General features: G+C 39.0%; 1 protein-coding gene across 1 annotated transcript; it reads right to left on the bottom strand.

Annotated features, from left to right (window-relative positions):
- Positions 1-1,383: 1,383 nt before the first annotated feature.
- Positions 1,384-17,772, bottom strand: LOC142255432 (chymotrypsin B-like). The gene is made up of 7 exons (XM_075327052.1): positions 17,721-17,772; positions 17,294-17,397; positions 8,913-8,992; positions 8,565-8,643; positions 7,689-7,869; positions 5,730-5,863; positions 1,384-1,545 (listed from the first exon to the last, which is right to left on the bottom strand). The coding sequence occupies exons 1-7, from the start codon at positions 17,770-17,772 to the stop codon at positions 1,384-1,386; spliced, it is 792 nt and encodes a 263-aa protein (XP_075183167.1).
- Positions 17,773-27,429: the final 9,657 nt, after the last annotated feature.

Genomic DNA, 27,429 nt, shown 5'->3' with positions numbered 1-27,429 from the left:
ACAGCCATGGGGACACTGGAGGGGCACAGGCAGCCGTGGGGAGGCTGGAGAGGCACAGACAGCCATGAAGATGCTGGAGAGACACAGGCAGCCGTGGGGAGGATGGAGGGGCACAGGCAGCCGTGGGGAGGCTGGAGGTGCACAGGCAGCCCTGGAGAGGCTGGAGGGGCACAGGCAGCCCTGAGAAGGCTAAAGGGTCACAGGCAGCCCTGAGGAGGCTGGGGGAGCAAAGACAGCCCTGGGGAGGTTGGAAGGGCACAGGCAGCCATGCGGAACACTAGAGGGGCACAGGCAGCCGTGGGGAGGCTGGAGAGGCACAGGCAGCCATGAATATGCTGTAGAGACACAGGCAACCGTGGGGATGTTGGAGGGGCACAGGCAGCCGTGGGGAGGCTGGAGGGGCACAGGCAGCCATGGGGACACTGGAAGGGCACAGGCAGCCGTGGGGAGGCTGGAGAGGCACAGGCAGCCATGAAGATGCTGGAGAGACACAGGCAGCCGTGAGGAGGATGGAGGGGCACAGGCAGCGATGGGGAGGCTGGAGGGGCACAGGCAGCACTGGGGAGGCTGGAGGGGCAAAGACAGCCCTGGGGAGGCTGGAGGGGCACAGCCAGCCCTGGGAGGCTGGAGGGGCACAGGCATCACTGGGGAGGCTGGAGGGGCAAAGGCAGCCGTGGGGAGGCTGGAGGGGCACAAGCAGCACTCGAGAGGCTGGAGGGGCAAAGACAGGCCTGGGGAGGCTGGAGGGGCACAGGCAGATCTGGGGAGGCTGGAGGGGTACAGGCAGCCGTGGAGAGGCTGGAGGGTCACAGGCAGCCGTGGGGAAGCTGAGGGGGGCACAGGCAGCCCTGGTGAGGCTGGAGGGGCACAGGCAGCACTGGGGAGGCTGGAGGGGCACAGGCAGCACTGGGGAGGCTAGAGGGGCACAAGCAGCCGTGGGGAGGCTGGAGGGGCACAGGTAGCCATGGGAAGGATGGAGGGGCACAGGCAGCCGTGCCTTACTCCACCCACAAAGTACATCCTCACACTGGCATTGGCATTGTGAGGAACGTAATCCTCCTGTGTATGCATCGCAGCATCGCTGCATACAGGGATGAAAGGGCCAGCAGCCAGCAAGATGCGGCTGCTGCCCCAGCACTGCGGTTCCTGGAATCTTCCTGGGGGTTGCAGAAAAGGTCATCGTGGGCCACATACGGACCAGAGGTTTCCCACCCTTGCCTTAGGCCATTAGTGTTTTAATTTATATTAATATCTAATTTCTTTCAGAAATGTATCCACAATATATGAATCTTTGTCCCTGTGAGAAATGATTGCCACAATATCAAAATACAAAGTGGTTTTTATTTTTATTATGTCATCATCATTTAACGTTTTATATCATAATTAGTTGGAGGCAATAATCTGATCCGCCCAGCCACGAAGCTCCGTGACACGGGCATAGACACCGGGAGTTGAGGTTGAGCACGTGCTACTTCCCCAGGACACAATACCGATAAGTGTCCAATCACCATTTCTTTGACATACAAGAGGTCCACCAGAATCCCCCTGAAAGAAGATGTCAACATTTCATTCAGAAATTTAAAAATATCTTACAAAAAAAAAGAAAATTATTGATACAAGAATGTTAAAGGGGTTGTCCACTACTTTTACATTGATGGCCTATTCTTAGGATAGGTCATCAATGTCTGATCGGCTGGGGTCCGACACTCGGCACATTTGCCTATCAGTTGCTCCCAGTGCAGGTGGCAGCAGCAGGCAGACGGAAATGCTCAGTTCTGGAGCTACTGCGTCTTCTGATAGCGGTCGCGGCTGGGTACTACATATTCGCCTCTCATTCAAATCAATAGGAGGCAGATGTGCAGTACCAATCGCAGCCACAGCGGAAGACATGGCAACTCTGAGCATTTCTGGCTGACTGCGGATGCCTCCAGCACCGGGAACAGTTGATCAGCGGGGGCGTTGGTCCCCGGCCAATCAGACATTGATGACCCTTCCTAAGGTTAGGTCACCAAGTAGTGGACAACCTCTTAGGTTAGACCTCATTCAGACATCAGTTTTCCACATACAAGTTCTATCCGTGGTTTTCACAGCTAGAACTCGTACCCATTATAATCTATGGGGCTGTTCAGATGGCCGTGTATTTTTGCAGAGTGTGTGGTTCTCACCAAATCACGAAGACATGCCCAATTTTGATATCATGGATAGAACTCGCCAATGTAAGTCTATGCAGGGGAAGACATTTCATTGGTGCCCAAGAGTTCAGGAGGCCCATTTTTACCTCCAAAGTCAGTAGAATTGTGTATTTTGATGAGTTATTGGACTGCAAAGGGCCCATTTACTGTTTTTACACAGGGGCCCTTTTCCATCTGTGTCCGCTAGTGAGTCTATAGGTCAGTGAAAAAAAATCGGACAGCACTTGGATGCCATCTGTGCGCTGTCAAATTTTTACCAAATGTTTGATAGGAGATACTCAAGAAACCTTCATCAGTTTTCTTTTGCATACGAGAAAAACTGATGAAACTTTGATGGCAAAAACTATGGCAGTGACCAAACTCTGATGGAACAAAGGGGTTTTTTTGAGTATAAAAGCATTCTTACATATCGTAAAAGTAGGACGGCTATATATATATATATATATATATATATATATTTAAAATATAAATTTTTCAGAGCAGCACCGAGAGATTATAGCTGGGTGCAAAAATCCTTCACAAACAGCATCCTACCGTCCATTCAATATATTAAAAAAATCAGAAGGCAGCACTCCATTTTTCTTCAGGTTTGTCTCTCTTTAATAGCCCGTTACACAGGTTGTTTTGGTCAGAAAGTGACCTTTCTCCAATAGTTCCAACACTGTTGGAGAAAGGTCAGTTCCTGACCGAAATGTCCTGTGTTATGGGCTATTCAAGAAAGACAAACCTGAAGAAAAATGGAGTGCTGCCTTCTGATTTTTTGAAAAAAAAAAAATATATATATATATATATATAGTATATATATATATGTATGTGTATATATATATATATATATATATATATATATATATATACAGTTAGGTCCAGAAATATTTGGACAGTGACACAAGTTTTGTTATTTTAGCTGTTTACAAAAACATGTTCAGAAATACAATTATATATAATATGGGCTGAAAGTGCACACTCCCAGCTGCAATATGAGAGTTTTCACATCCAAATCGGAGAAAGGGTTTAGGAATCATAGCTCTGTAATGCATAGCCTCCTCTTTTTCAAGGGACCAAAAGTAATTGGACAAGGGACTCTAAGGGCTGCAATTAACTCTGAAGGCGTCTCCCTCGTTAACCTGTTAACCTATAATCAATGAAGTAGTTAAAAGGTCTGGGGTTGATTACAGGTGTGTGGTTTTGCATTTGGAAGCTGTTGCTGTGACCAGACAACATGCGGTCTAAGGAACTCTCAATTGAGGTGAAGCAGAACATCCTGAGGCTGAAAAAAAAGAAAAAATCCATCAGAGAGATAGCAGACATGCTTGGAGTAGCAAAATCAACAGTCGGGTACATTCTGAGAAAAAAGGAATTGACTGGTGAGCTTGGGAACTCAAAAAGGCCTGGGCGTCCACGGATGACAACAGTGGTGGATGATCGCCGCATACTTTCTTTGGTGAAGAAGAACCCGTTCACAACATCAACTGAAGTCCAGAACACTCTCAGTGAAGTAGGTGTATCTGTCTCTAAGTCAACAGTAAAGAGAAGACTCAATGAAAGTAAATACAAAGGGTTCACATCTAGATGCAAACCATTCATCAATTCCAAAAATAGACAGGCCAGAGTTAAATTTGCTGAAAAACACCTCATGAAGCCAGCTCAGTTCTGGAAAAGTATTCTATGGACAGATGAGACAAAGATCAACCTGTACCAGAATGATGGGAAGAAAAAAGTTTGGAGAAGAAAGGGAATGGCACATGATCCAAGGCACACCACATCCTGTGTAAAACATGGTGGAGGCAACGTGATGGCATGGGCATGCATGGCTTTCAATGGCACTGGGTCACTTGTGTTTATTGATGACATAACAGCAGACAAGAGTAGCCGGATGAATTCTGAAGTGTACCGGGATATACTTTCAGCCCAGATTCAGCCAAATGCCGCAAAGTTGATCGGACGGCGCTTCATAGTACAGATGGACAATGACCCCAAGCATACAGCCAAAGCTACCCAGGAGTTCATGAGTGCAAAAAAGTGGAACATTCTGCAATGGCCAAGTCAATCACCAGATCTTAACCCAATTGAGCATGCATTTCACTTGCTCAAATCCAGACTTAAGACGGAAAGACCCACAAACAAGCAAGACCTGAAGGCTGCGGCTGTAAAGGCCTGGCAAAGCATTAAGAAGGAGGAAACCCAGCGTTTGGTGATGTCCATGGGTTCCAGACTTAAGGCAGTGATTGCCTCCAAAGGATTCGCAACAAAATATTGAAAATAAAAATAATTTATTTGGGTTTGGTTTACTTGTCCAATTACTTTTGACCTCCTAAAATGTGGAGTGTTTGTAAAGAAATGTGTACAATTCCTACAATTTCTATCAGATATTTTTGTTCAAACCTTCAAATTAAACGTTACAATCTGCACTTGAATTCTGTTGTAGAGATTTCATTTCAAATTCAATGTGGTGGCATGCAGAGCCCAACTCGCCAAAATTGTGTCACTGTCCAAATATTTCTGGACCTAACTGTATGTGTGTTTTGTAGAGATATGATGTGCCAGTCAAGAGAAATATAGGCTAGTAGCCATATATATGTGTACTGGAGAAACGGCAATGTACTTGAAAGAAATGGTCCAAGTGCTTTGATACGCCCCCAATGCACTTCCAGCCTGATTTGCATATGATATCTACATTAGATTCCCATGACTGGCAAATTGGACCTCTCCAAAAAAGGTATGTGAGGGTAGCCATAAAACCAACTATATTGTATATGTAAAAATCTACTGAAAGGTTACCTTTAAAGAGGAATTGTCACTTGCTCAAAAATATTGAACTAAATACTTTGTAAAAATCCCTCTAAGTTCCCCGGATTCTGCCTTCCTTTTCCGTTTTGTGCTGCGTCACTCCATTGCAGAGTAATTCACATCTGTTGGTTTTGAAGCGCGGTACGGGAAACTGAAATCTCTGCTTGTAGACCAGCTGGACATTTCAGAGTCTTCTCGTGGGGTCTCCCCTTTCTCCCAGATGTTGTCAATCACAATTCTGAATCTTATCTAGCAGTCTTAAGTTCTGATTGGGATGGAGGGGAAAAATCTAAGCTCCTGGAGAAGACTGTGAAGAATCATCCAGTTGGTCTGCAAGCAGAGATTTCACATAATGCACTCTAAAAGGAACACATGTGAATATCTCTGCAATGGAGCAACGCAGAGCAAAAAGGAAAAGAACCACAGAATCAGGAACTGTAAGATTTTTACAAGCTTTTTCAATTTAATTTTTTTGACCAAGTGAGAGGTCCTCTTTAATCTGTCAAGATGAAGTTGAGAGCAGAGTATCAGAGGAATATCCTGATTTGTACTTATTTTAGTAATAATTATCTGATGCACTTACATTAATGGGGAGACTGTTTTTAAGGACTATCAAGCTTACATATTTTTTATATTTCAGTTATTTTCTAGTGATACATTACTGGTATTGTTAAATAATCCAGAATAAAGGGATCAAATTATATTGCGTGACCAGGAAGAGTAATTAATTTTTAATTTCTTAATACAAACCATGCAAGAAGAGGATCCGGCAGCTCCAGCGCAGACCATGACATCACTGATGTTGCTTCCCCAGTAGGTCTTACATTTCTCATTGGACAGCACGGGCAGGGCAGTCTGCTGTAGTTTGCTGGGAGTGCTTAGGGCTGTTCAGAACATAAAGTATTGTGTATATTACATTTTGCATTTATAAAACATGAATTAATGAAAAACTTATTTAACTGGAAATATATCAACCCTACTATATATTGGATTCATTGGGTATTTTTTTTATAGTCCCACCGGAGACTTTCATATAGTATTATCATGTTGACTATGGGATAGCGGGTAATCGGGGGTCTTAAGCTGTCCCCAAGATAAAGATCCCTGCGCTATCCCAAATCTAAGAGATACTTCTGATGGTGGAGATGCCCGAGTCTCCTTCTTGGCCCTTCTTGTGACCAGTCCTGTTCTGATTATTCATCCCTCAGGAAGAGACGGGACAGGAGTGTGATGAATCACGCAGATAAAAACAGACAAAGGAAAACCAAAAGTCTGTCTGACCACACTCAAACATAAAGGTAAAGACAATAAGAGATTCCGGAGGAAAAACAAGAGCAAGAAGGAAGCTACAAAACAACTGGGGTAAACTCCACATCCACATCAAACAATACGCACAACGACTTATGAGTAATTTTATGAGTACTTATGAGTAATTTTTTTACTGGCATAGACGATCAACTTATTCAGTGACTGAGGACTTTGCGGGTTTGTCAGGTGATCATCTCCAGTTTTACAAGCTCAGATAATTGGGAATGAGCGTTTCTATGAACATTCATGTAACTATCCTCAGTTGTTAATGCAACATAGTGAAGTATTTGGGTCCTAAGATCGCTCGTTCCCGATTATGAGCCAATATAAACATCTCAATGTATCTTTGTTACTTCTTTAAACCACTTTAGACTTTGAAAGTCATAAAGTGGATAAAAGAAGCAATCGGTCCATTCTTCTGGCAGTTTCTGGTTGGAAGCCGCCACTATTTTTTTATATGGAATAAAAAGAAAAGAGACTGCAGCAGGGCCACTATAAAGACGCCCAAGAAGACAGAAAACGCTGCCGGTAATTTCAAAATCAAAACGATGCCTGTAACTTGGCATCTAAAAGAAGTCAAGAGCACAATACTCTAAACAGGCCAGCAATCAAGAGTAAAATGGTTTGAAAGCAGCCCTTCAAAATTGTCCTTTAGTGGCTTTTTTTGAAAAGAGGAGTACGGGTGAAAAAAAGTGTAGCATGCACTTTTTTTTTGCACACCCATAGACTTCAATAGGCGAGTTTCATCGGAAATACCGCAGCATGACCGCGATGTGTGAATGCAGCTTAAGGAGTACTTTACACATTGCGACATCGCTACCGCTATATCGTCGGGGTCACGTCGTTAGTGACGCACATCCGGCGCCGGTAGCGACATTGCAACGTGTAAATCCTAGATGGAACAATGAACGAGCACAGAAGCGTACAATCTGTGTAACGTCATTCATTTCCATAATGTCGGATCGACCGCAGGTACGATGTTGTTTGTCGCTCCTGCACAGACAAACATCTCCTTACCTGCGTTTCGACAGCAATACGGAAAGGAGAAGGTGGACGGGATGTTATGTCCCGCTCATCTCCGCCCCTCTGTTTCTATTGGCCGGCCGATTAGTGATGTCACGGTGACATCGCTGTGACGCCGAACGCACCTCCCCCTATAAGGAGGGATAGTTCAGCAGTCACAGCGACATCGCCGAGCAGGTATGTGCGTGTGAAGCTGCCGTAGCGATAATGTTCGCTACGGCAGCAATCAACACATATCGCATGTGCGACGGGGACGGGTATTATCGCGCTGGACATCGCTAGCCAATGCTAGCAATGTCGCAGAGTGGAAATTACCCCTAAGTTAGCCTAATGTTAACAATCATCACTAATTCTAATCATACGAGTCCATTGTCTTACCGAACCATCTTGTCTTTCCCCATCCACTTGTAACACAGAGGCGGCCATCATCGTAGACTTCACCAGGGTTAGCTAAGCACACCGGGGAGACCGTGCGGCCAATAGCAGCTGGAGTGGCGAGTTTTAGCAAGGAAATGTCATTATTGATGGCGTTAGAATCCCAGTTTGGATGAGTAAAAACCTTAAAAAAAGAAAATGAATTTAGAATTCATGTTTGTTTACGAATTAGTTATAATATTTTAATGTGGTTCAATATATTTAAAACAATATTACAGTTCTCAGTTAAAGAATACATTTCCCTGGATTTGTTATTATTATTATTATTATTATTATTATTATTATTATTATTTAACATGACCATCTCCTCAAGTTGGTGCTGCTCCTCTGAATTCTGGAATAGTTTCTCTTTTTCTTCTGAGCCCCTCCACTCCAAAGTTATGCCCCTTGGTAATAATGGTGCAAATTTTCTTTTAAACCAATTCGACGTATCGAACAGCACCTCCTTGTGGGCGTTTATTTTTTCACCTCTGATGTTGGCCAATCAAAACAAAGCCACGCCTACAGAGAAGTCCAGTGGTATACGCTGAGTTGGTGGAAGGGAAAATATGCATAACTTTGGAACGGAGGGGCACAAAAGAAAAAGAAAAACTGTTCCAGAATCAGTGGAGCAGCACCAATCCTAAAATGTATTCAATTTAAATGTAAAAATTCGGTCATAAGTCTGCTTTAAGTCTATGTTCACACACAATAGGACTTGACTCCAGTAGGGTCCTGTTGGATGTATGTGGTATCTGGACTTAGCTTGGCCTAATTAATTGTCATGTCTGTAAAGCTTAGCTTAAATAAGACAAAATGAAAAATGAAGTGTAAACTCACTTTTGAAACCGCCAGAGATTGGATTGGTTCTGCAGATGAACTTCTGTCATGTTCTCCGAGAACAACACGGTCAGATAAACTACAGGAAACAGTAAAACACCATTATGTGAAATTCTTTGCATCATATCATAAAAGAAATCCTTAAAAGAAAAATTCCTAAGAGTTGTAGGTTTCTATAAAGCACTAAGATTTTTTCTTATTCTTGGAGTTTCATCTCTGGAGCTTCTAGGTTCAGAGCTTGCCCTATCAGAAAGACTCGGGGGTGAAAGCTAATCTTGTGACTTTCGTATAATGAATCATTATAAACAAAATGTACTTATTTTGACTGATGTGAATAATTCTACTTACGCAAAACTACAGTGAGCTGCTGTTACCACCCAGTGGCTGCTGATCAGGGATCCACCACAATAATGCCATCCGGTATTGTCCTGTAATATATGAAACAATCATATAGGAAATATTCCAGCTTCAGCTGAGTTTGCATGTGTTCTCCATGGGGAGAGAGAATAAAAGTGCTGACATAACCTTTGGCGAGTAGGTTATCTGGTGCAAGACAAAGGATGAACATTTTTAAAGTCTACATGCCTACACCTCAATGTAGATAAAAGAACTTCCGAAACGCGCGTCAGGGTGAGGGTGGTGTGCTCCTACATCAAGGTAATATTTTAACATCTATATATCTGTCTGCAGTTATGTACCAGCTTATATAGTCCAAAGGTGTGCAGCATGATCTTAGTATATGGTAAACAGCGGTGACTGTGATTAGTATATACTGTATTTACATTCATATTCTGATAGTCCAATCTAATAGTCAGTGGTATATGTCGACAGCACTTTATGGCTGTGCACTCTTTAGTTATACTATATCAGTGGGCGCAGCCAATACATATTCACTTTATATTTCTGGATACAACTAATTAATTAATTATTTATGATGATATTTGCATTTGCACTTTACTATTCATGACTTAATTATTTTTTAGTTGGGTTGCTACACACATAAACTTTAACTATTGATCACACTAATTAATAAATTATTAATATCTATACCATACATCAGTCTATTTATTGCATTCGTGCACTTCATATTTATGGCTACCAGCTGGACTTAATACGTACTGTCACAATACTATGTATACTATGTAATGAGATGACATTTATATATTTTTTTTTGTATTGAACATTAATATTTGTTGTATTCTTGAGTTTTGTATGTAGGATTTTGTATATTGAGCACATCGTCCCACATTTTTCTAATATGTTTTGTGAGACTATTTTTTTCCTTTTTCCTGTTTTTTTATTATTTACATTAATAAAATTAATAAAATTAATTATATTTTCTGACATTTGTTGTTGTTTTTTTCTGTTATTTGTTCTTATTAATCCAATGAACAACCTATTTAAAGGGAACCTGTCACCAGATTTGGGACCTATAAGCTGCGGCCACTACTAGTGAGCTCTTATATACAGCATTCTAACATGCTGTATATAAGAGCCCAGGCCGCTGTGAGAACATAAAAATCACTTTATAATACTCACCTAAACGGTCGCTGGAGTTGGACCATATGGGTGTTTCCGTTCTCCGGTGACGGCGCCTCCTCTTTCGGCCATCTTTGTCGTCCTTCTTCTGAAGCTGGAGTGTATGACGCGTCCTATGGCCCCGTCCATCCAGCCGTTTGGTTTACCAGAGACTCTGTTCTTGACTACCTGATTGAGTACACCAGTGCCATCCGGCACAGCGCTGCACTGTAACGCTGCCCCGCATCCACGCTGCCTCCCTGCATCGGCACCTGCACCTATCCCCTCCTCCCTACTCCCCAACCGGGGCCCCGGGACCAACAGCCCCTACCCACGGAGGGGCCAACACCTCAGCTGCTCCCTGCCATCGCTCCCAGGATCCCCCGTCACCAGCAGCGGTGGTGCCCACCATCACCACAACCCGTGGGTGGCGTCACAACCGACATCCCGTCACCAACCAACCTAACCTCCCCCTTTCATTCCTGGGCGAGGAGGCGCTGCTCGAGCCCCCGGATCCGGCCCCGTGCTCGAGCCACTGAGGAGCAGAAGCGCCGGACCCGAGCGCCAGAGATTCCCCAGGCGAGCGGCGTTCCCAAAACCCCTCCGCCCGCGACACCATGAGCACATGTTATCTTTTATACAATGAATAAGGACACCCTAGTCCGAAACGCGCATGTGTGAGCTTGGATGTAACAACCATTGATCATTGTACCTCTTCTTTTTATATCGAGAAAAAGATTTTACATTTTTTTTCAATAAATTTTGATATTTTTATGGATCCTTGGATGGCGGATTTTTTTTTACTATTTTCTTTTATTGCACTCCGGTCTGCACTGGCTGAATCCGTTGCACGGTTCCATGGATGGGTGAGCTGACTCCTTTTTTCTTTTGATTTGATACATTGGCTTATAAGACGCACCCCCCATTTTCCTCCCAAATTTTTGGCAGGAAAAGTGCACCTTCTAATCTGAACAATACAGTAATTTATCATGTAATCAAGAATGTACAATGCATTTGATTTTTAACGAATATCTCTCTTAAGCTGAATGTTTGACAATGAAGCATTCGGTCATCCATTAACCTGGTCAGCGGCTTCATGACTGAGTGCTCCTGCTAAATGCTCTACAGAACAATCATCACATCTACAGCCAGATTTAGTGATGACATATTAAAGCTACAGTGGGGTAAACTACGGAGAAGAAAATTGCTTCAATCATGTTGACTCAGGATGCCATAACAATATCTCCCTATGTAACGTTCTAATTTGATTTAATCTGCTTTTGTTTCTTTTTTTTGCATACATGCCCACAATGTCAAACACAGCGTATATCAGATATTAGATCTAGATTTTAATTGTTTTGTAAGCCCATAATGAAACTGCAATCTGTATGATTGTCCCGGAGAACATGCATTTATTGATAAAAAGAAATATAATTAATTTGAGCATATTAAATATTACTATTAGGGATGATCAAATACCTCAACTATTCGGCTTCCGAATAGGTCGCCGTTATTCGAATATTCGTTACACAATGTAAGTCTATGGGAAGCCCGAATAGTTCCGATTAATTGTTATTCAGGTTTCTCAGAGACTTACATTGCGCATCGAATATTCGCGAATAGCGGCGACCTATTCGGAAAATATTCGCAAAGCCGAATATTTGAGGTATTCGATCATCCCTAATTATTATGCTTTACTTGTAATGGCAGATATTTGGACATGTGCATGTGCGCATATACATGTGCATGCATGCATTTAGAAATAAAAAATAAAAATGTATAGAAATATAAAAAGATAAAGATTTGCTGATGTTTGTACATGTGCGTGTGCGCATATACATGTGAATGCATGCATAGAAGAGTAAAAGTAAAAAATAAGAATATATAGAAATATAAAAAGATAAAGATTTGCCGATTTTTGTACATGTGCGTGTGCGCATATACATGTGAATGCATGCATAGAAGAGTAAAAGTAAAAAATAAGAATATATAGAAATATAAAAAGATAAAGATTTGCAGATCTTTGTCCATGTGCGTGTGCGCATATACATGTGCATGCATACAAGAGTAAAAGTCAAAAATAAAAATAAGAATATATAAAAATCTAAAAAGATGAAGATTTGCAGATTTTTGTCCATGTGCGTGTGCGCATGTACATGTTCATGCATACAAGAGTAAAAGTAAAAAATAAAAATAAGAATATATTGAAATATAAAAAGATAAAGATTTGCAGACTTTTGTACATGTGTGCATATACATGTGCATGCATGCATGCATATAAAAATAAGAATATATAGACATATAAAAATATAAAGATTTGCAAATATTTGTACATGTCCGTGTGCGCATATACATGTGCATGCATGCATATAAAAATATAAAAATAAAAAAGAATATATAGAAATATAAAAACATAAAGATTTGTACATATGCGCATATACATGGCCATGCATGAAAAATAAGAATATATAGAAATTTTAAAAGAAAAAGATTTGCAGATATTCATACATGTAGGTGTGTGCATATACATGTGCATCCATGCATATAAAAATAAAAAGTGAAAATAAGAATATATAGAAGTATAAAAAGATTTGCAGATATTTGTACATGCGCATGTGCGCATATACACGTGCATGCATGCATATAAGAATAAAAATATATAAAAATATAAAAAGAAAAAAATTGAAGATATTTGTAAATGTGCATGTGCACATATACATGTGCATGCATGCATATGAAAATAAGAATATATAGAAATATAAAAAGATTTGCAGATATTTGTACATGCGCATGTGCGCATATACATGTGCATGCATGCATATAAGAATAAAAATATATAAAAATATAAAAAGAAAAAAATTGAAGATATTTGTAAATGTGCATGTGCGCATATACATGTGCATGCATATGAAAATAAGAATATATAGAAATATAAAAAGATTTGCACATATTTGTACATGTGCATGTGCGCATATACATGTGCATGCATGCATATAAAAATAAAAAAAATAAAAATATAAAAAGAAAAAAATTGAAGATATTTGTAAATGTGCATGTGCGCATATACATGTGCATGCATGCATATAGAAATAAAAACTAAAAATATATATAACTATAAAAATATAAAGATTTTCAGATATTTGTACATGTAAGTGTATGCCTATACATGTGCGTGCATGCATATATAAAAAAAAGAATATATAGAAATATAAAAAGATAAAGATTTGCAGATATTTGTACGTGTGTGTGTATACATGTGCATACAAGCATACAAGAATATAAGTAAAAAATAAAAATATGAATATATAGAAATATAAAAAGATAAAGATTTGCAGATATTTGTACATCGAATATATAACAGAAACCAAGTTTCAAACTCTGAGTATGAAAGCTCATATATTTATTGGTCAGATTAAAAGGTACCTTTTGAGGAAGTGACGCACGAAACACGCGTAGAGGCAGCGTGGTCCGGCCAATACCTTTAGCAGTATTGTAAGTTATTGTCTCTTCTTTTTGTTATTTATCCTTTTGATTTTTCATTATAGAGTGAGGAGATATAATGTAATTCTACCACTAGGTGGTGGTATCGCCTATTAACTAAGATTGTACTTCTATACTTTGGTAATTGATTATTGTAATTGATTGGTGACTTACATAATTGTTTATATGTGCTGGTATATTTTTCTTTGGACCAGATGGATTAGCAATCCTTGCTTTTGATATAATTATTATTATTGTTGTTGTTATTTATTTTTAATCTGACCAATAAATAGATGAGCTTTTATACTCAGAGTTTGAAGCTTGGTTTCTGTTATCTGTTCGTTGATCACGGAGTTTAGCTCTTATAATTAATTTGATGTTTATGAATACTTCCTACTATATTTGTTCATGTACGTGTGCACATATACATGTGCATGCATGCATATAAAAATAAAAAAAGAATATATAGAAACATAAAAAGATAAAGATTTGCAGATATTTGTACATGTATACATATGCATGCATGCATATAAAAATAAAAAAAATAAGAATATATAGAAACATAAAAAGATAAAGATTTGCAGATATTTGTACATGAATACATGTGCATGCATGCATATAAAAATAAATATAAAAATAAGAATATATAGAAATATAAAAAGATAAAGATTTTCAGATATTTGTACATGTATACATATGCATGCATGCATATAAAAATAAAAAAAATAAGAATATATATAAATATAAAAAGATAAAGATTTGCAGATATTTGTACATGAATACATGTGCATGCATGCATATAAAAATAAATATAAAAATAAGAATATATAGAAATATAAAAAGATAAAGATTTTCAGATATTTGTACATGTATACCTATGCATGCATGCATATAAAAATAAAAAAAATAAGAATATATAGAAATATAAAAAGATAAAGATTTGCAGATATTTGTACATGAATACATGTGCATGCATGCATATAAAAAGAAATATAAAAATAAGAATATATAGAAATATAAAAAGATAAAGATTTTCAGATATTTGTACATGTATACATATGCATGCATGCATATAAAAATAAAAAAAATAAGAATATATAGAAATATAAAAAGATAAAGATTTGCAGATATTTGTACATGAATACATGTGCATGCATGCATATAAAAAGAAATATAAAAATAAGAATATATAGAAATATAAAAAGATAAAGATTTTCAGATATTTGTACATGTATACATATGCATGCATGCATATAAAAATAAAAAAATAAGAATATATAGAAATATAAAAAGATAAAGATTTTCAGATATTTGTACATGAATACATGTGCATGCATGCATATAAAAATAAATATAAAAATAAGAATATATAGAAATATAAAAAGATAAAGATTTTCAGATATTTGTACATCTATACATATGCATGCATGCATATAAAAATAAATATAAAAATAAGAATATATAGAAATATAAAAAGATAAAGATTTTCAGATATTTGTACATGAATACATGTGCATGCATGCATATAAAATAAATATAAAAATAAGAATATATAGAAATATAAAAAGATAAAGATTTTCAGATATTTGTACATGTATACATATGCATGCATGCATATAAAAATAAATATAAGAATATATAGAAATATAAAAAGATAAAGATTTGCAGATATTTGTACATGTATGTGTGCGCATACACATGTGCATGCATGCATATAAAAATAAGAATATATAGAAATATAAAAAGGCTACGATTTGCAGATATTTGTACTTGACTGTGTGCACATATACATGTGCATGCACGTTTATAAATATAAAAATAAAAATAAGAATATGTAGAAATATAAAAAGATAAAGATTTGCAGATATTTGCACATGTGCGTGTGTGCATATACATGTACATGCATGCATATAAAAATTTAAATTAAAATAAAAAAATTAGAATATATAGAAATATAAAAAGCTAAAGATTTTCAGATATTTGCACATGTGCGTGTGTGCATATAAACACAAAAAATAAAAAATAATATATAAAGATTTGCAGATATTTGTACATGTATACATATGCATATAAAAATAAAAATAAATAATAAGAATATATAGAAATATAAAAAGATAAAGATTTGCAGATATTTGTCCTTGACTGTGTGCGCATATACATGTGCATGCACGTAAATAAATATAAAAATAAAAAATAAAAATAAGAATATGTAGAAATACAAAAAGATAAAGATTTGCAGATATTTGTACATGTCCGTGTGCATGCATGCATATAAAAATAAAAAATAAGACTATATAGAAATATAACAAGATAAAGATTTTGAGCAATCAGTCTATGTTCACTGTTCAGATTTAGCTTTGTGTTTAAATTAATATCATTGTATAGTGGCATACATTTATTTTAATCTACTTTTGCACTTGTTTTATTACATTTAATTTCATCATTTGGTTTTTACAGCGCAACAATAATTTAGTCATCTAGTTGAATGTCACCTTGGCAAGATTCTCTATACAACTTAAGAGATATTGATTAATTGATTTAATTAATTAATTAAGTAATTAATTATTAACACACTGGTGCACTTTGAGAGTGAGACTCTATTTATCCTGCCATTGTTGTTCAATCTGTATCATAAGAGTGCTAAACGCACTTGAACGTCATTGATAGTGCTGTGTAGGCGCCTTTTCACAGCTTGATGCACTGAATTTCACTTGGAATAAAGAGACTTTGTATGTATAGAGCCGGATCCTAACTTCTATTTTATCTCTGGATTGTTTGAGCAATGGCGAGACTGGATCCGGGACTCCATGCAGAAGGGGAATGGACACTGTGGTGAACTGAAAATATCTTTATAACTTTTCCAATACGTGATTTGTTATCATGGTGCGGACTAGGGAAAGGTCTGGTGTGAGGCCGACCACACAAATAACGGGGATAACACCAAGACAAACAAGGGGTACACTAGGGACATTTTAACAACGGTGATAGGGAAGATAGACACCTCCTTCACGTACCTGCCACTGTACCCTGCACTCTTAGCCAGTCCCTATACAGGTTCCTCCCCTGTCACCGAGCAGGAACCTGAAGCCCTGAAAAGACCCTACAATAGTTCTCAATAGTTCCGGCTAGGGAGTGGGTAGGTAAGAATCACTAGTCTCACCGCTGCACTGAAACAACACAGCAAAGAAGGAAGACAGGCAGGGAGGGAAACAACAACAAACTGATGCAGTCAAATCCAGGACTGCAGCCACCACAACAACTTCGAAAGAAGGCTCTACCATCTCCTTATACCTCCAGACCCAGCATCCAAATGAATGAGAGAAGAGAATAACCAGCACCCTCTTCTGGTAGCAGAGGGTATATAAAGGGACTGGGAGTGGTCCAAACCGGAAACACCTGAGATTGTAATGAGACTGCTTGTTGTCAGGAAATACTGACATTAACCCTCTCTTCCCCAAAGGAAAGGGAATACATATAAATAGTAGAGTCTTCCCAAGGAAAAGTGAGACCCAGGACCGGTCACTAACTCTAATATCAGAGAGATGACCATGACATTTGTACATCAAAGTGACAGTAAAAACTACAACTCATACTCAAAAAAATAAAGCCCCCATACAGCTATATTGATGGTGAAATAAACACCTAAGATTGCTGGAAAGCGAGGATGAAAAAACAAGAGACAAAATAATCCACAAATATGAGACAAAATAGCCCAAAATATGCATTGTTACCTGAAGAGAGACTTGCCAGGGCCAAGATCCTGGAATTGCCTCCTCACCATTGACTATCCTGGCATAGCCGGAGACAACAGGGGAGATAGCAGGGACTCCGCAGCCTGGTAAACGACAAGGACTTCAATATTATAAAATATTTATCAATATTATAAAATGTATAAAATGTCAACTATATTTATTCAATAAATATAAAAATGTTTCTAATCTAGAAATGTCATATTTAACACCTGGATTGGCTTCTATATTTTATAATTATATTATTATTATTATTATATTATATTATAATTATACGTGTAATTATTAGACTTGTGTAATACATTGTTGTTTGTGTTTACGGATCAATAAATGCAATAATACAACTACAATATGTTTGTAATTAGCTTTAAATCTAATAATAAAACTGCATGCAATCACTGAAAATTACCATAAGCTGCGCTGGCCAAAGCCAAACAGAAGACAATTTGAAGGCAAGCCATAGTGAACACATTTCTTATTCCCATGAAGAACTTTTATAGTAAAAGGCGCCTGAGTTGGGAGATATGGATCGGCTTAATGATTGGTTAAAAAGTACAAAGCAAGGTGAACAAATACTGTAGTGCTCATTTACAACCTTAAATGTTCCAGCCAATGACGTTTATCTTATGAGGCTTTTTTTTGTTACATTTTGTATTCCAAAAATAGTTAATATTTCCTAAGACTGGAATATCTGGAAGTTCGATGTTACATTGACGATTAGCCTCTACTTTCATGTAGCAATTCTGAAGATGAATGTCAACATATAGATTCTAATTGTTATTTAGGGACCGATTTACCAATGTAATTGCATTAACGTTAAGAAAATCTTTTTAGCCAAATTGATCTTTGGGAAACTGATTATTTATTTATTTTTTTTATTTATTTTTTTTTTAAAAAAAAAGAGACTATTTTCTTTTTCTGTCTTAATGAAATTTGGTCTCAATGATTCACAATGCAAACTGCGTACTCTCACCGGTGTAATTGCTTAGAAAAATCTATGACGGAATGGCTGGCCATAAAATCTTGATAATAAAGGAAATCTCTTAGGTCCATAATGGCTCCCAACTACCAACACATCTTTAAATAGGTATATGCCTTTATTACAGCAAAAGTCACTTATACATTAGATAAACATTTACAGGATATCACAAAAGTGAGTACACCCCTCCCATTTTGTAAATATTTTATTATATCTTTTCATGGGAAAACACTTGTCACGTGTATAAGGACTGGCTCAGGATCAGAGCTTTCTATTATCATCTGAGACCAAGCACATTTAAACATTGTTTTTCTCCTTTGGGCATTTTAGGGTTAATCCCTTCCCTGGCGCAGCAGCAGACTTGCTCAGCTGTCTTCAGTTGAGCACTTCCTGGCTGTATTTAATCATTCTGCTTCCTGGAGAGGTTGCTGGTTATTCAACTCAGTTTGGAGTTAGCCCAGGAGCAGAGAGGACATGCTTGTTGCTGTCTCCTGTGGTTTGTCAATTGTTGTTGTTTTTTGTAATTACCTCCACTCCCTTGTTATATTTTTTCAAAGGAAGACTCTCATTTTCTTTTAGAAGACTAGATCATGGGTGAATTTCCATAAAATTCTTCTTTTTATAAATATAAATTACTAAATTAAAAGGATATACCAAAGTAGGTTTCTCATTGGAAAACTGTTTCACACAGAAAGTAATAATAATAACTTTGACTGAAGACTGAAACATTACATTTTTTTCTTTTCCAAATAATTTTTATTTAAGTTTTCTTAACAAAGGAAATAGGAATGGAAGTGGGAAGGGGGAACATAAAATGTGAGGTATTGAGATTGTAGTTTTGGAAAGATTGGAGAAAAGGGAAGGCATAAACTGGTTGGTTACAAGATACACAATTATTGTTGCAAACTTGTGGAATATGTATTTAAACAATCAAACAATATAAAGAATAATACAACATATTGGGAATTAGGGTTAATATTCCCAGGATAGGTGGTTTCTTTCTTTTCTTTTAACAACCTTCTGCTCAATGTCAAGCCATGGCAACTTAATTAATGAACGTTCTGTAGTAAGATCGATCTTGTGCAGCTTAGATAGGTCCACAAGGGTCTTGGTCTTCTCCTCCTAGATGGCACCACCAGGGTCTTCTCCGCCATATTCTTGACAGTATGAACCCATCGTCTTGCTGGTCTTCCTCTTCACCTTGTTCCTTATATTCTTCTGACCATGATGTCCTTCTCCAGTGATTGCTCACTTCGTATGATGTGTCCAAAGTATACAAGTTGCAGCTTGGTGATCCTTGCTTTGAGTGACATGTCTGGCTTGATTTGTTCCAATATTGATTTATTTGTTCTTCTTGCCATCCATGGTATTGATGACACCCTTTTCCAGAACCACATTTCAAAGACGTTGATTCTTCTTCTTTCTTGTTTCTTTATTGCCAAGGTTTTGCATCCATATGTTACCACTGAAAAGACCAGAATATGTACAAGCTGAAACCAAACTATGTACAAGCTGTGTCTCAGTCACCAGTGAAATGTTCCTCGATTTGAGGATCTTGTCCAGTGACATTGATAGGTAGTTACATAATAAAATTAGATAAGGCGAAAAGTTTTTTTCTTGGGGGGAAATAGTTTAAAGTAAGGGGACCATACTCTTGAATATTGCTCAAAGAAGTTATTCTTTACTTTACTAAAAACATTACATTTTTTTCTAAGCCTTTGAAGTACTAAAAAAAAAGATCTCTTTTTTTACAATTTTGGATTGTTATGTGGAATTTAGTCTGGATGTTGATCAGTGTGTGAGTAGGTAAAAAAAATAATTGGACTTCTTCTGCTATTCGAATTTACTGTGAACTTTTTCCTGTATTTGCATCAATCTGCCAGTCTTAATTTTGGGCATGTACATGCTCAGAAAGCAAAATGTGAAAACAGTTTACAGTTTTTTGGTGGCATATACAGTTGTGACATTGGACTAGTAAAACAAGTATGTAAAAAGTTAAATGTATATTTAAAAAAAATCTACTTTTATAAGTCTTCTCCCAAAGCCTCTTTGGTCTCCTTCACTCAACACCGGTGCTTCCGACTAGACCGCAGATGTCATGGCTAGTAAATAACTTCTGTCTAAGTGGCGGTTCTAAGCTTTGAAATAGTTTTCTATCAGACAACACCCTGTCCACTGATTTTTTAAGCAAGACTGAAAAAATCTAAAAAGTGTTTACCTAATGTGGTTAAATGGGAATATATGACAGCCCTGCTGTACAAGGAGTAAATGGTTGTATTGTACCGCAGGAGTCCAGGGAGAAAATGGTTCTACTAGTTCTACTGTTCATGCAGGTGCAATAGGGGGAAGAGAGGTATACACTTCAGGTTGTCAGTATGGGTGTTGACCACACATTTAACGATAACATCTGACCACTAGATGTCAGTAACACTAGCTATCGGTCTGAATTTAGAAAGCTTGAATAATTATATCCGCTCCTCGCCCCTGCACCCCTCTGTCCCCCCTCACTACTCCTGTATATGTCTGCAACCGCAGAATAAAAAGTTTCGTATAACTGACAGAGTGAGCTGCCGCCTCGTTCTTCTATATGCTGGATCTCTGAATTCTCTTCATGCTGCTCGCTGAGCACCACTCTGCAAGGCACTATCCACACAGGCGCACGTGCATTCCTGGAACAGCTGAACCATAAAACCTGTGAGTACGGCTCCACTGCCCGGCAGATCTGCTCTGCAGTGCCCGATCTTGCTTTGTTTGAATAATTATATATAAACTGTGATTTATTTAACAGAAGAACTGTGCAGTGAAAATGTGACTTTGTTGCGGGATAGGTAAAATACTTTTAATGCATCATGTCAGGACACCAGCAGGGGGAGCTAGAGTCCTCATGGATAGAAACAGTACTGTGCAAAAATCAGCCGGGGAGCTGAATCACAGTGTGGGTTGATGCAATACCTTACAGCACCAGCAGGGGGAACAGATGCCACGAGGTGTGTGGAGGATGGTCAGACATGCCGGGTCGAACACAGGAGAAGCAGTAACAGAACGGAGGGACGCGCAGGACAAAGGTCGGGGTCAGGCCGAGATCATTACCAGAGAAAGCAACCAAGGAGGGGAGGTAGGAGAGGGAGTGGACAAGAAGCGGGCAGGAAGAAACGAAGGTATGTCAGGGGAGACAGACAGAGATCAAGGGGACAAGACACAGACAGAGGACGGGAGCACAGGGGGGACAGATCACTATCAAACACTTACAGGGACCAGCAATCACAGCAGAGCAGAGCTTAATTTATAGCCAACCAGAGATAATCCCATTTAAAGGGGCAGGGCGCCGGAAATGAGACCCAGGGAAAGGCTCCACCCCCTAGCCATGTGGCAGGGGAGACGAAACCATGACACATCATCGCACTGTCACTTAAGCTGATGTAAGGGAACAGTTGGTTTGGAGATGGACTGGACGTGCGTGTGTCAGCTCCTGAAAAGAAGAAATGAAAGAGAAGGGAAGGATCTGAGCTAGTGATCCTGGTTCCTTGCATACTGTAGCAAGTTCATGCTCCTGTGAACGGTGACACCCGGAACAGTCAACCTTCTACCCCTGTTCGTTGGAGAGAGCAGAGAGGTCCATCAGCAGGTTAGCAACAGAGAAGGCGGCCATTTTGTGAGCAGCGCCTATAGAGGGTATAGTAGCCTGTATTACAACCCCGGATAAGGTACCTTGTTTTCATTCACCTTATTCTGAAGGCTACTTGACCAGTCCAATGAGCAAGTTAGGGGTAGACAGGTAATTGGACTAGTCTTAATGCCTTTTCTTTAACAGATCTGTGTCAGCAAAGCCTGAACTGTGTGTACACTGTTGACAACTGTGGATTGCACGGTGCGAAGATCCAAAAGGCCACAGCCCGTGGTGAAGCTCTCAAGGCACCCAACTATCTAGATTGAATCGTCTGCAGAGAATGCTGAGTAACTAAAAGTGCGACCAAACAGATTGCTGTGATTGGGAATGAAACAGTTGTTTTAAATGTTCTAGTTGTTATGAGAATTTGATGTGTATTCGCCCTCGAATTTGATGTGTCACCGGGAGGGTTAATTGGTTGTTGTAGAATTAAGATTGTGAACAAGGAGAAAATACATATATGATGGCTTCCCTGTAGGAACAAGCCCTGTGTAGGTCTGGTCACATTTAGAGGAGGAAGCGACATGGTGGGCCCAAGGGAGGACCCCCTCTCACTGGGACCAGAGATATGTGTGCGTTCTCCTGGAAGAGAAAGAGAAAATAAAGACATAGATTTCTTGATGTATAAGTGTTGCTGGGGTTACATTTATTGTTTAGTCAATTTACTGTTAGACTTAAGGTTAATTCATTTTTTTCCTCCTCATAAAATCAAGGGCGAGTTTGTCCTCGCAGTTACTGGGGGCCTTTACAGAGCCATCAGTCAAGCAGAAGGAGGTGCTGTCATGGTGTACAAAGGGCTAGTAAGATGTAGTACAGCGTATTCCCCACTAGGTGGCAGCAGAGTAGTGAAGGAGAGACAAAGTAACAATGTAACAGAAAGGCAGCTGAAGTACAGCAGAGTAACTTCAGCAGGCAGTTAACAGGCGAATCACCAGGGGGCAATAGAGTAGTCAAAAAGTCAGGGTCTAGCCAGGAAAGTCAAGTTACTGCAAAGGGAGGTTCAAAATCAAATCAGAAAACAGAACCAAGTCGGAAGGCGGGAGATCAGGTATGCAGAGGGGAACACAAACAACAAACAGGAGCGGGAAGTCAGGGACTGGGACAGATGGATGAACGGGGGAGGGTACAGGTCAGGGCATGGTAACAAGGAGTCATATCAAACAGGAAATCTCACCAGAACCTGTCATAGGCTGCAGAGCAAAACTATAACCAGCACAGGAATGCAAGTGCAGAGACCAGATATAGTGTGTTCTGAAACCAGAATGAGGCTGATGGGAGTTAACCCTTGACATGACCAGGCCGGATCTGAGAAACTCTGAAGTGGAGAATCCCAGTCCTGGATCATGATAGGTGCAGAGGAAGAGCTGACAGATTCAATCATGGATCTGCTCCTTAGTCCTGTGACTCCACATGAAAAAAAAATTAAAATATGGACAGCAATATTGCAACTTATTGGCTATATGTCTATCTTAGGGTATGTTTGCATTGGTTGGATTTGTTACTAGACTTTGTAGTGGGAAAATCGACATCAACCAAAACTGCTGCAGATTCCAAAGTTGTAATGGCAATGGATAAGATCAACAGAGCCAGTAATTTTATGCTTTGAATTATTGTACACAGTACATGGATTTGATTTCATAAATTCTCAAATGTTCACCCATAATCCTTATGCTGTCCTGCTTACTGGATTTTTGCTACATTTTTGGAATATCTGGGAGGAAATCCACTAAATATACTGTGAGGGTACGGCTCTCTCGGCCACTTATGGAGGTAGAGACAGGAACCATTCCTATTTAAATGTTGGCTGGTTTATTCACTCTTCATAAACTGCTCCATGGGATAAACACAAAACACCTTTTCTCATGTACAAAGTAACACACAGGAAAACAAAATAATAAAATCATAAAGTACTGCAGGGTCCACGCACTCAGAATAAGGTGCAACGCCTTAATAAAAGGAACACCACTGGAGGTCTCCCCACCTCCACACACAGACCCTGACTGAGATTAAAGGTCTCCATTTGTATCGGATATGTGAGCACTTATTCCCAACCATCTCTCTCTGCTTGTAAACTAGGCCCTGTCATGCCCTAGTAACCTTCTCAGCATGTAACATTCTGGAGCCTGCTTCCGGGCTTACATCACCATGGCGCTATCAACCTTGTTAGGTTGACTAATAGGTCACAACTGCTGCCAGCGATGACCAAATGCGGAGGGAGTACCGGCAAACCCCCCAGCTTCCCCCAGTCTCAATGAGATACAACTGGACGCTGGTATCTACACATAAAAGCTGGAGTGTGCGCTCCGAAAAGAATACTGATTTATTGTTTACATACAGAGTTATACCAAACTAATTTTCGGCGTAACTATGTGACATGCATATTCATTAGTTTAGATTCGTCATAAGCGTGGATTACATTTTCCCAGCAAAACCACATAACATAACTTTTATTCTCAAAACAAAAAGCAGTTTCATTCCCAGCAAAGTCTTATCTCTCCTTTAAGACATAACATTCCGAGTCCTTGAATCTTCTCTCAGAGTCTGTTACGTAAACAAGTCTGTTTGTGCACATTGCAAAGAAGAATGAATTTCTATGATTTTCTATCCATTAGAGTTAACTCTTTCCTCACAACCTCGATGATACATATCTCCCTGCCGTCTTAAAATACACATATACATCCTTATCCAAAGAATTCTGCAACATTTAAAATTAGCAGCTTAGAAATAATGTAGAACAGTTTAAATTTGGAAACATAAAAATATAGTAACTCTGATTCATGGCCTCCAGCAAACACAGCGGCAAAATTGTGAGAATCTGAGATAAGCAAGCAGGTGAAAATCAGCTAAGAGTCGCGGATATAAAGGTAAACACTGGCAAGGTTACACCAGAAACTGATGGAAAAACACATATCAAGTCTGATCCAAAATGAAATTATAGTATGTTATAAAGCATAAATAATATTCCATTTACTATTTATATATGTCTTATATGTCCAGCTGTTATGCTTTCATACTTTGTTGCAATATACTGAAGACATTCCAAATCGGTAGTATTATGGCATGAGTTTATAAGAGTGATGTCTTCCGTTACAAATACAGTATGTCTTAAAGAAAGCCAAGCAAATCTGTTAACAGATAGACCCTGGTAATCAATTAGGATTTGGTGGGGTCTCATATTTTATATAGCAAACATGACACTGTAAACTGTGCTCTTCTTGATTAATTTTAAATAGGCTGCCCACTAATGGACAACCTGAAATTCATTAATTTAGGATTCTGTATACAATAAAAACAGCGTATAACCTCCTGCAGAGACGCTGTTGCAGCGTATTATTTGCTAATTAGAGTGCAAATTGCTGGAAATGGTATGTATGATAGAAAAGCATTAGAACACTCAGTACATCGCTTATGGCATATGGGGTACAATAGCCACACACAAGAGTGGGATCAGATTACATTCTGTGAGATCAGATTATATTCTGTGAGATCAGATTACATTCAGTGATATCAGATTGCATTCTGTGAGATCAGATTATATTCTGTGAGATCAGATTACCTTCAGTGAGATCAGATTACATTCTGTGAGATCAGATTACATTCTGTGAGATCAGATTACATTTTGTGGCATCAGATTATATTCTGTGAGATCAGATTACTTTCTGTGAGATCAGATTACATTCTGTGAGATCAGATTATATTCTGTGAGATCAGATTACATTCTGTGAGATCAGATTATATTCTGTGAGATCAGATTACCTTCAGTGAGATCAGATTATATTCTGTGAGATCAGATTACATTCTGTGAGATCAGATTATAATCTGTGAGATCAGATTACCTTCAGTGAAATCAGATTACATTCTGTGAGATCAGATTACATTCTGTGAGATCAGATTATATTCTGTGAGATCAGATTACCTTCAGTGAGATCAGATTACATTCTCTGAGATCAGATTACATTCTGTGAGATCAGATTACAATCTGTGAGATCAGATTACATTCTGTGAGATCAGATTACATTCTGTGAGATCAGATTATATTCTGTGAGATCAGATTACATTCTGTGAGATCAGATTATATTCTGAGAGATCATATTACATTCTTTGAGATCAGATTATATTCTGTGAGATCAGATTACCTTCAGTGAGATCAGATTACCTTCAGTGAGATCAGATTACATTCTGTGAGATCAGATTATATTCTGTGAGATCAGATTACCTTCAGTGAGATCAGATTACATTCTGTGAGATCAGATTACATTCTGTGAGATCATTGGCCTGTGCAGCCATTGGCCCGTGCCTCCGTATGGAGCATACGTGTGTCCGTGTGTTCCACGCGGATGCATGTCCGTTTTTTTCCGGCAGCACGGGTGTCACACGGCTCGCACATGTACCACACGGATGTAGTGTGGATGCGGTTCCGTGGACATGCGCCGGAGAAAACTCACGTGTCAGGTAAAAAAATAACAAATCTTTACTCACCTTCTCCAGCCCTGCAGTCTCTGCCGCTGCTGTCACTTGCTGCCGACCGCCGCTCATTATGCTCATTGAATATTCACTTCACTGCGGCGGCAGCAGCGGGGAGACGGCAGGACCGGAGACCGAAGATCAGCACCACGGACAGCGACGCCAGGGACAGATGAGCAGAAAGTTCTCGTTCTCCATGTGTTATCATGGATAACACACGAAGAACACACGTAGTGCCATAAACACGGCAAACGGAGGGGAAAACGCACCTTTGACACGTCCGTGAAACCCGTGCGTGATTTTCACGGACGTGTGAAGGGGCCTAAATTGGAGTACTTTCATACATTCTTGATTAACATTGATCCAGATGAAATTCAATCTAGTTCAGTTCAGAAATGCACTGACAAACAAAAGGGTAACAATATTTTGAACATTTGTTTCTTAGGCTCCATATCTCACCATCCACTATAGCTTCAAACGTGACACTACCTTATATTTATAAGCAATCATCTTGGCTATCTCATAAATTTGACTTGCAACTATTTAGCATTTGATTAGTTATGCAGATTCTCGTCATATCACTGCATTGTTACCGTTTTGCTTTTCGTGGTGGAAAAATCTTTTTCATCCTTTATACTACAAATTACAACCTGTTCTCATATTTCCAAATAGCTCACAATGTTATTAGGTTGATTCCCAAGTGAAAGGTCCATGGTTCAAATAGAGGAGCAGCTATGCAAATGATTTCCCAAGAAAAGAGAAACTGCAACATCTAGCTCTTTGATAGTGGTCTCTCTGATAAGAAAATTGCCAAACTCCACCATGTGAGTGCCATGATGGTTGGAAGAATATAAAATTAGGTCCATCCATTCAATAGCCAAGAGGTGACGTCCAGGCAAAATATCAGTGCCAACAAGTCGTCTCATCACAAGGTCTATCAGTTCTGGAGCGACAAACACAGTAGTGGAGGCGGCATATATACTTCATATAGTGATGAAGTTATACTAG

The sequence above is a fragment of the Anomaloglossus baeobatrachus genome, chromosome 10 (genome assembly GCF_048569485.1).
Source record: "Anomaloglossus baeobatrachus isolate aAnoBae1 chromosome 10, aAnoBae1.hap1, whole genome shotgun sequence".
NCBI classification, from domain to species: domain Eukaryota; kingdom Metazoa; phylum Chordata; class Amphibia; order Anura; family Aromobatidae; genus Anomaloglossus; species Anomaloglossus baeobatrachus.
This window is presented reverse-complemented; position numbering and strand designations above follow the sequence as displayed.

What these genes read in the sequence shown, in the direction of transcription:
- LOC142255432 (XM_075327052.1), bottom strand. Translation starts at nt 17,772, where the DNA reads ATGGCTTGCCTTCAAATTGTCTTCTGTTTGGCTTTGGCCAGCGCAGCT. An exon ending in AATCTCTGGCGGTTTCAAAA is followed by an intron (nt 7,870 to 8,564) that starts GTGAGTTTACAC and finishes TCTTTTTTTAAG; the next exon opens with GTTTTTACTCATCCAAACTG. An exon ending in CCGGATCCTCTTCTTGCATG is followed by an intron (nt 1,546 to 5,729) that starts GTTTGTATTAAG and finishes ATCTTCTTTCAG; the next exon opens with GGGGATTCTGGTGGACCTCT.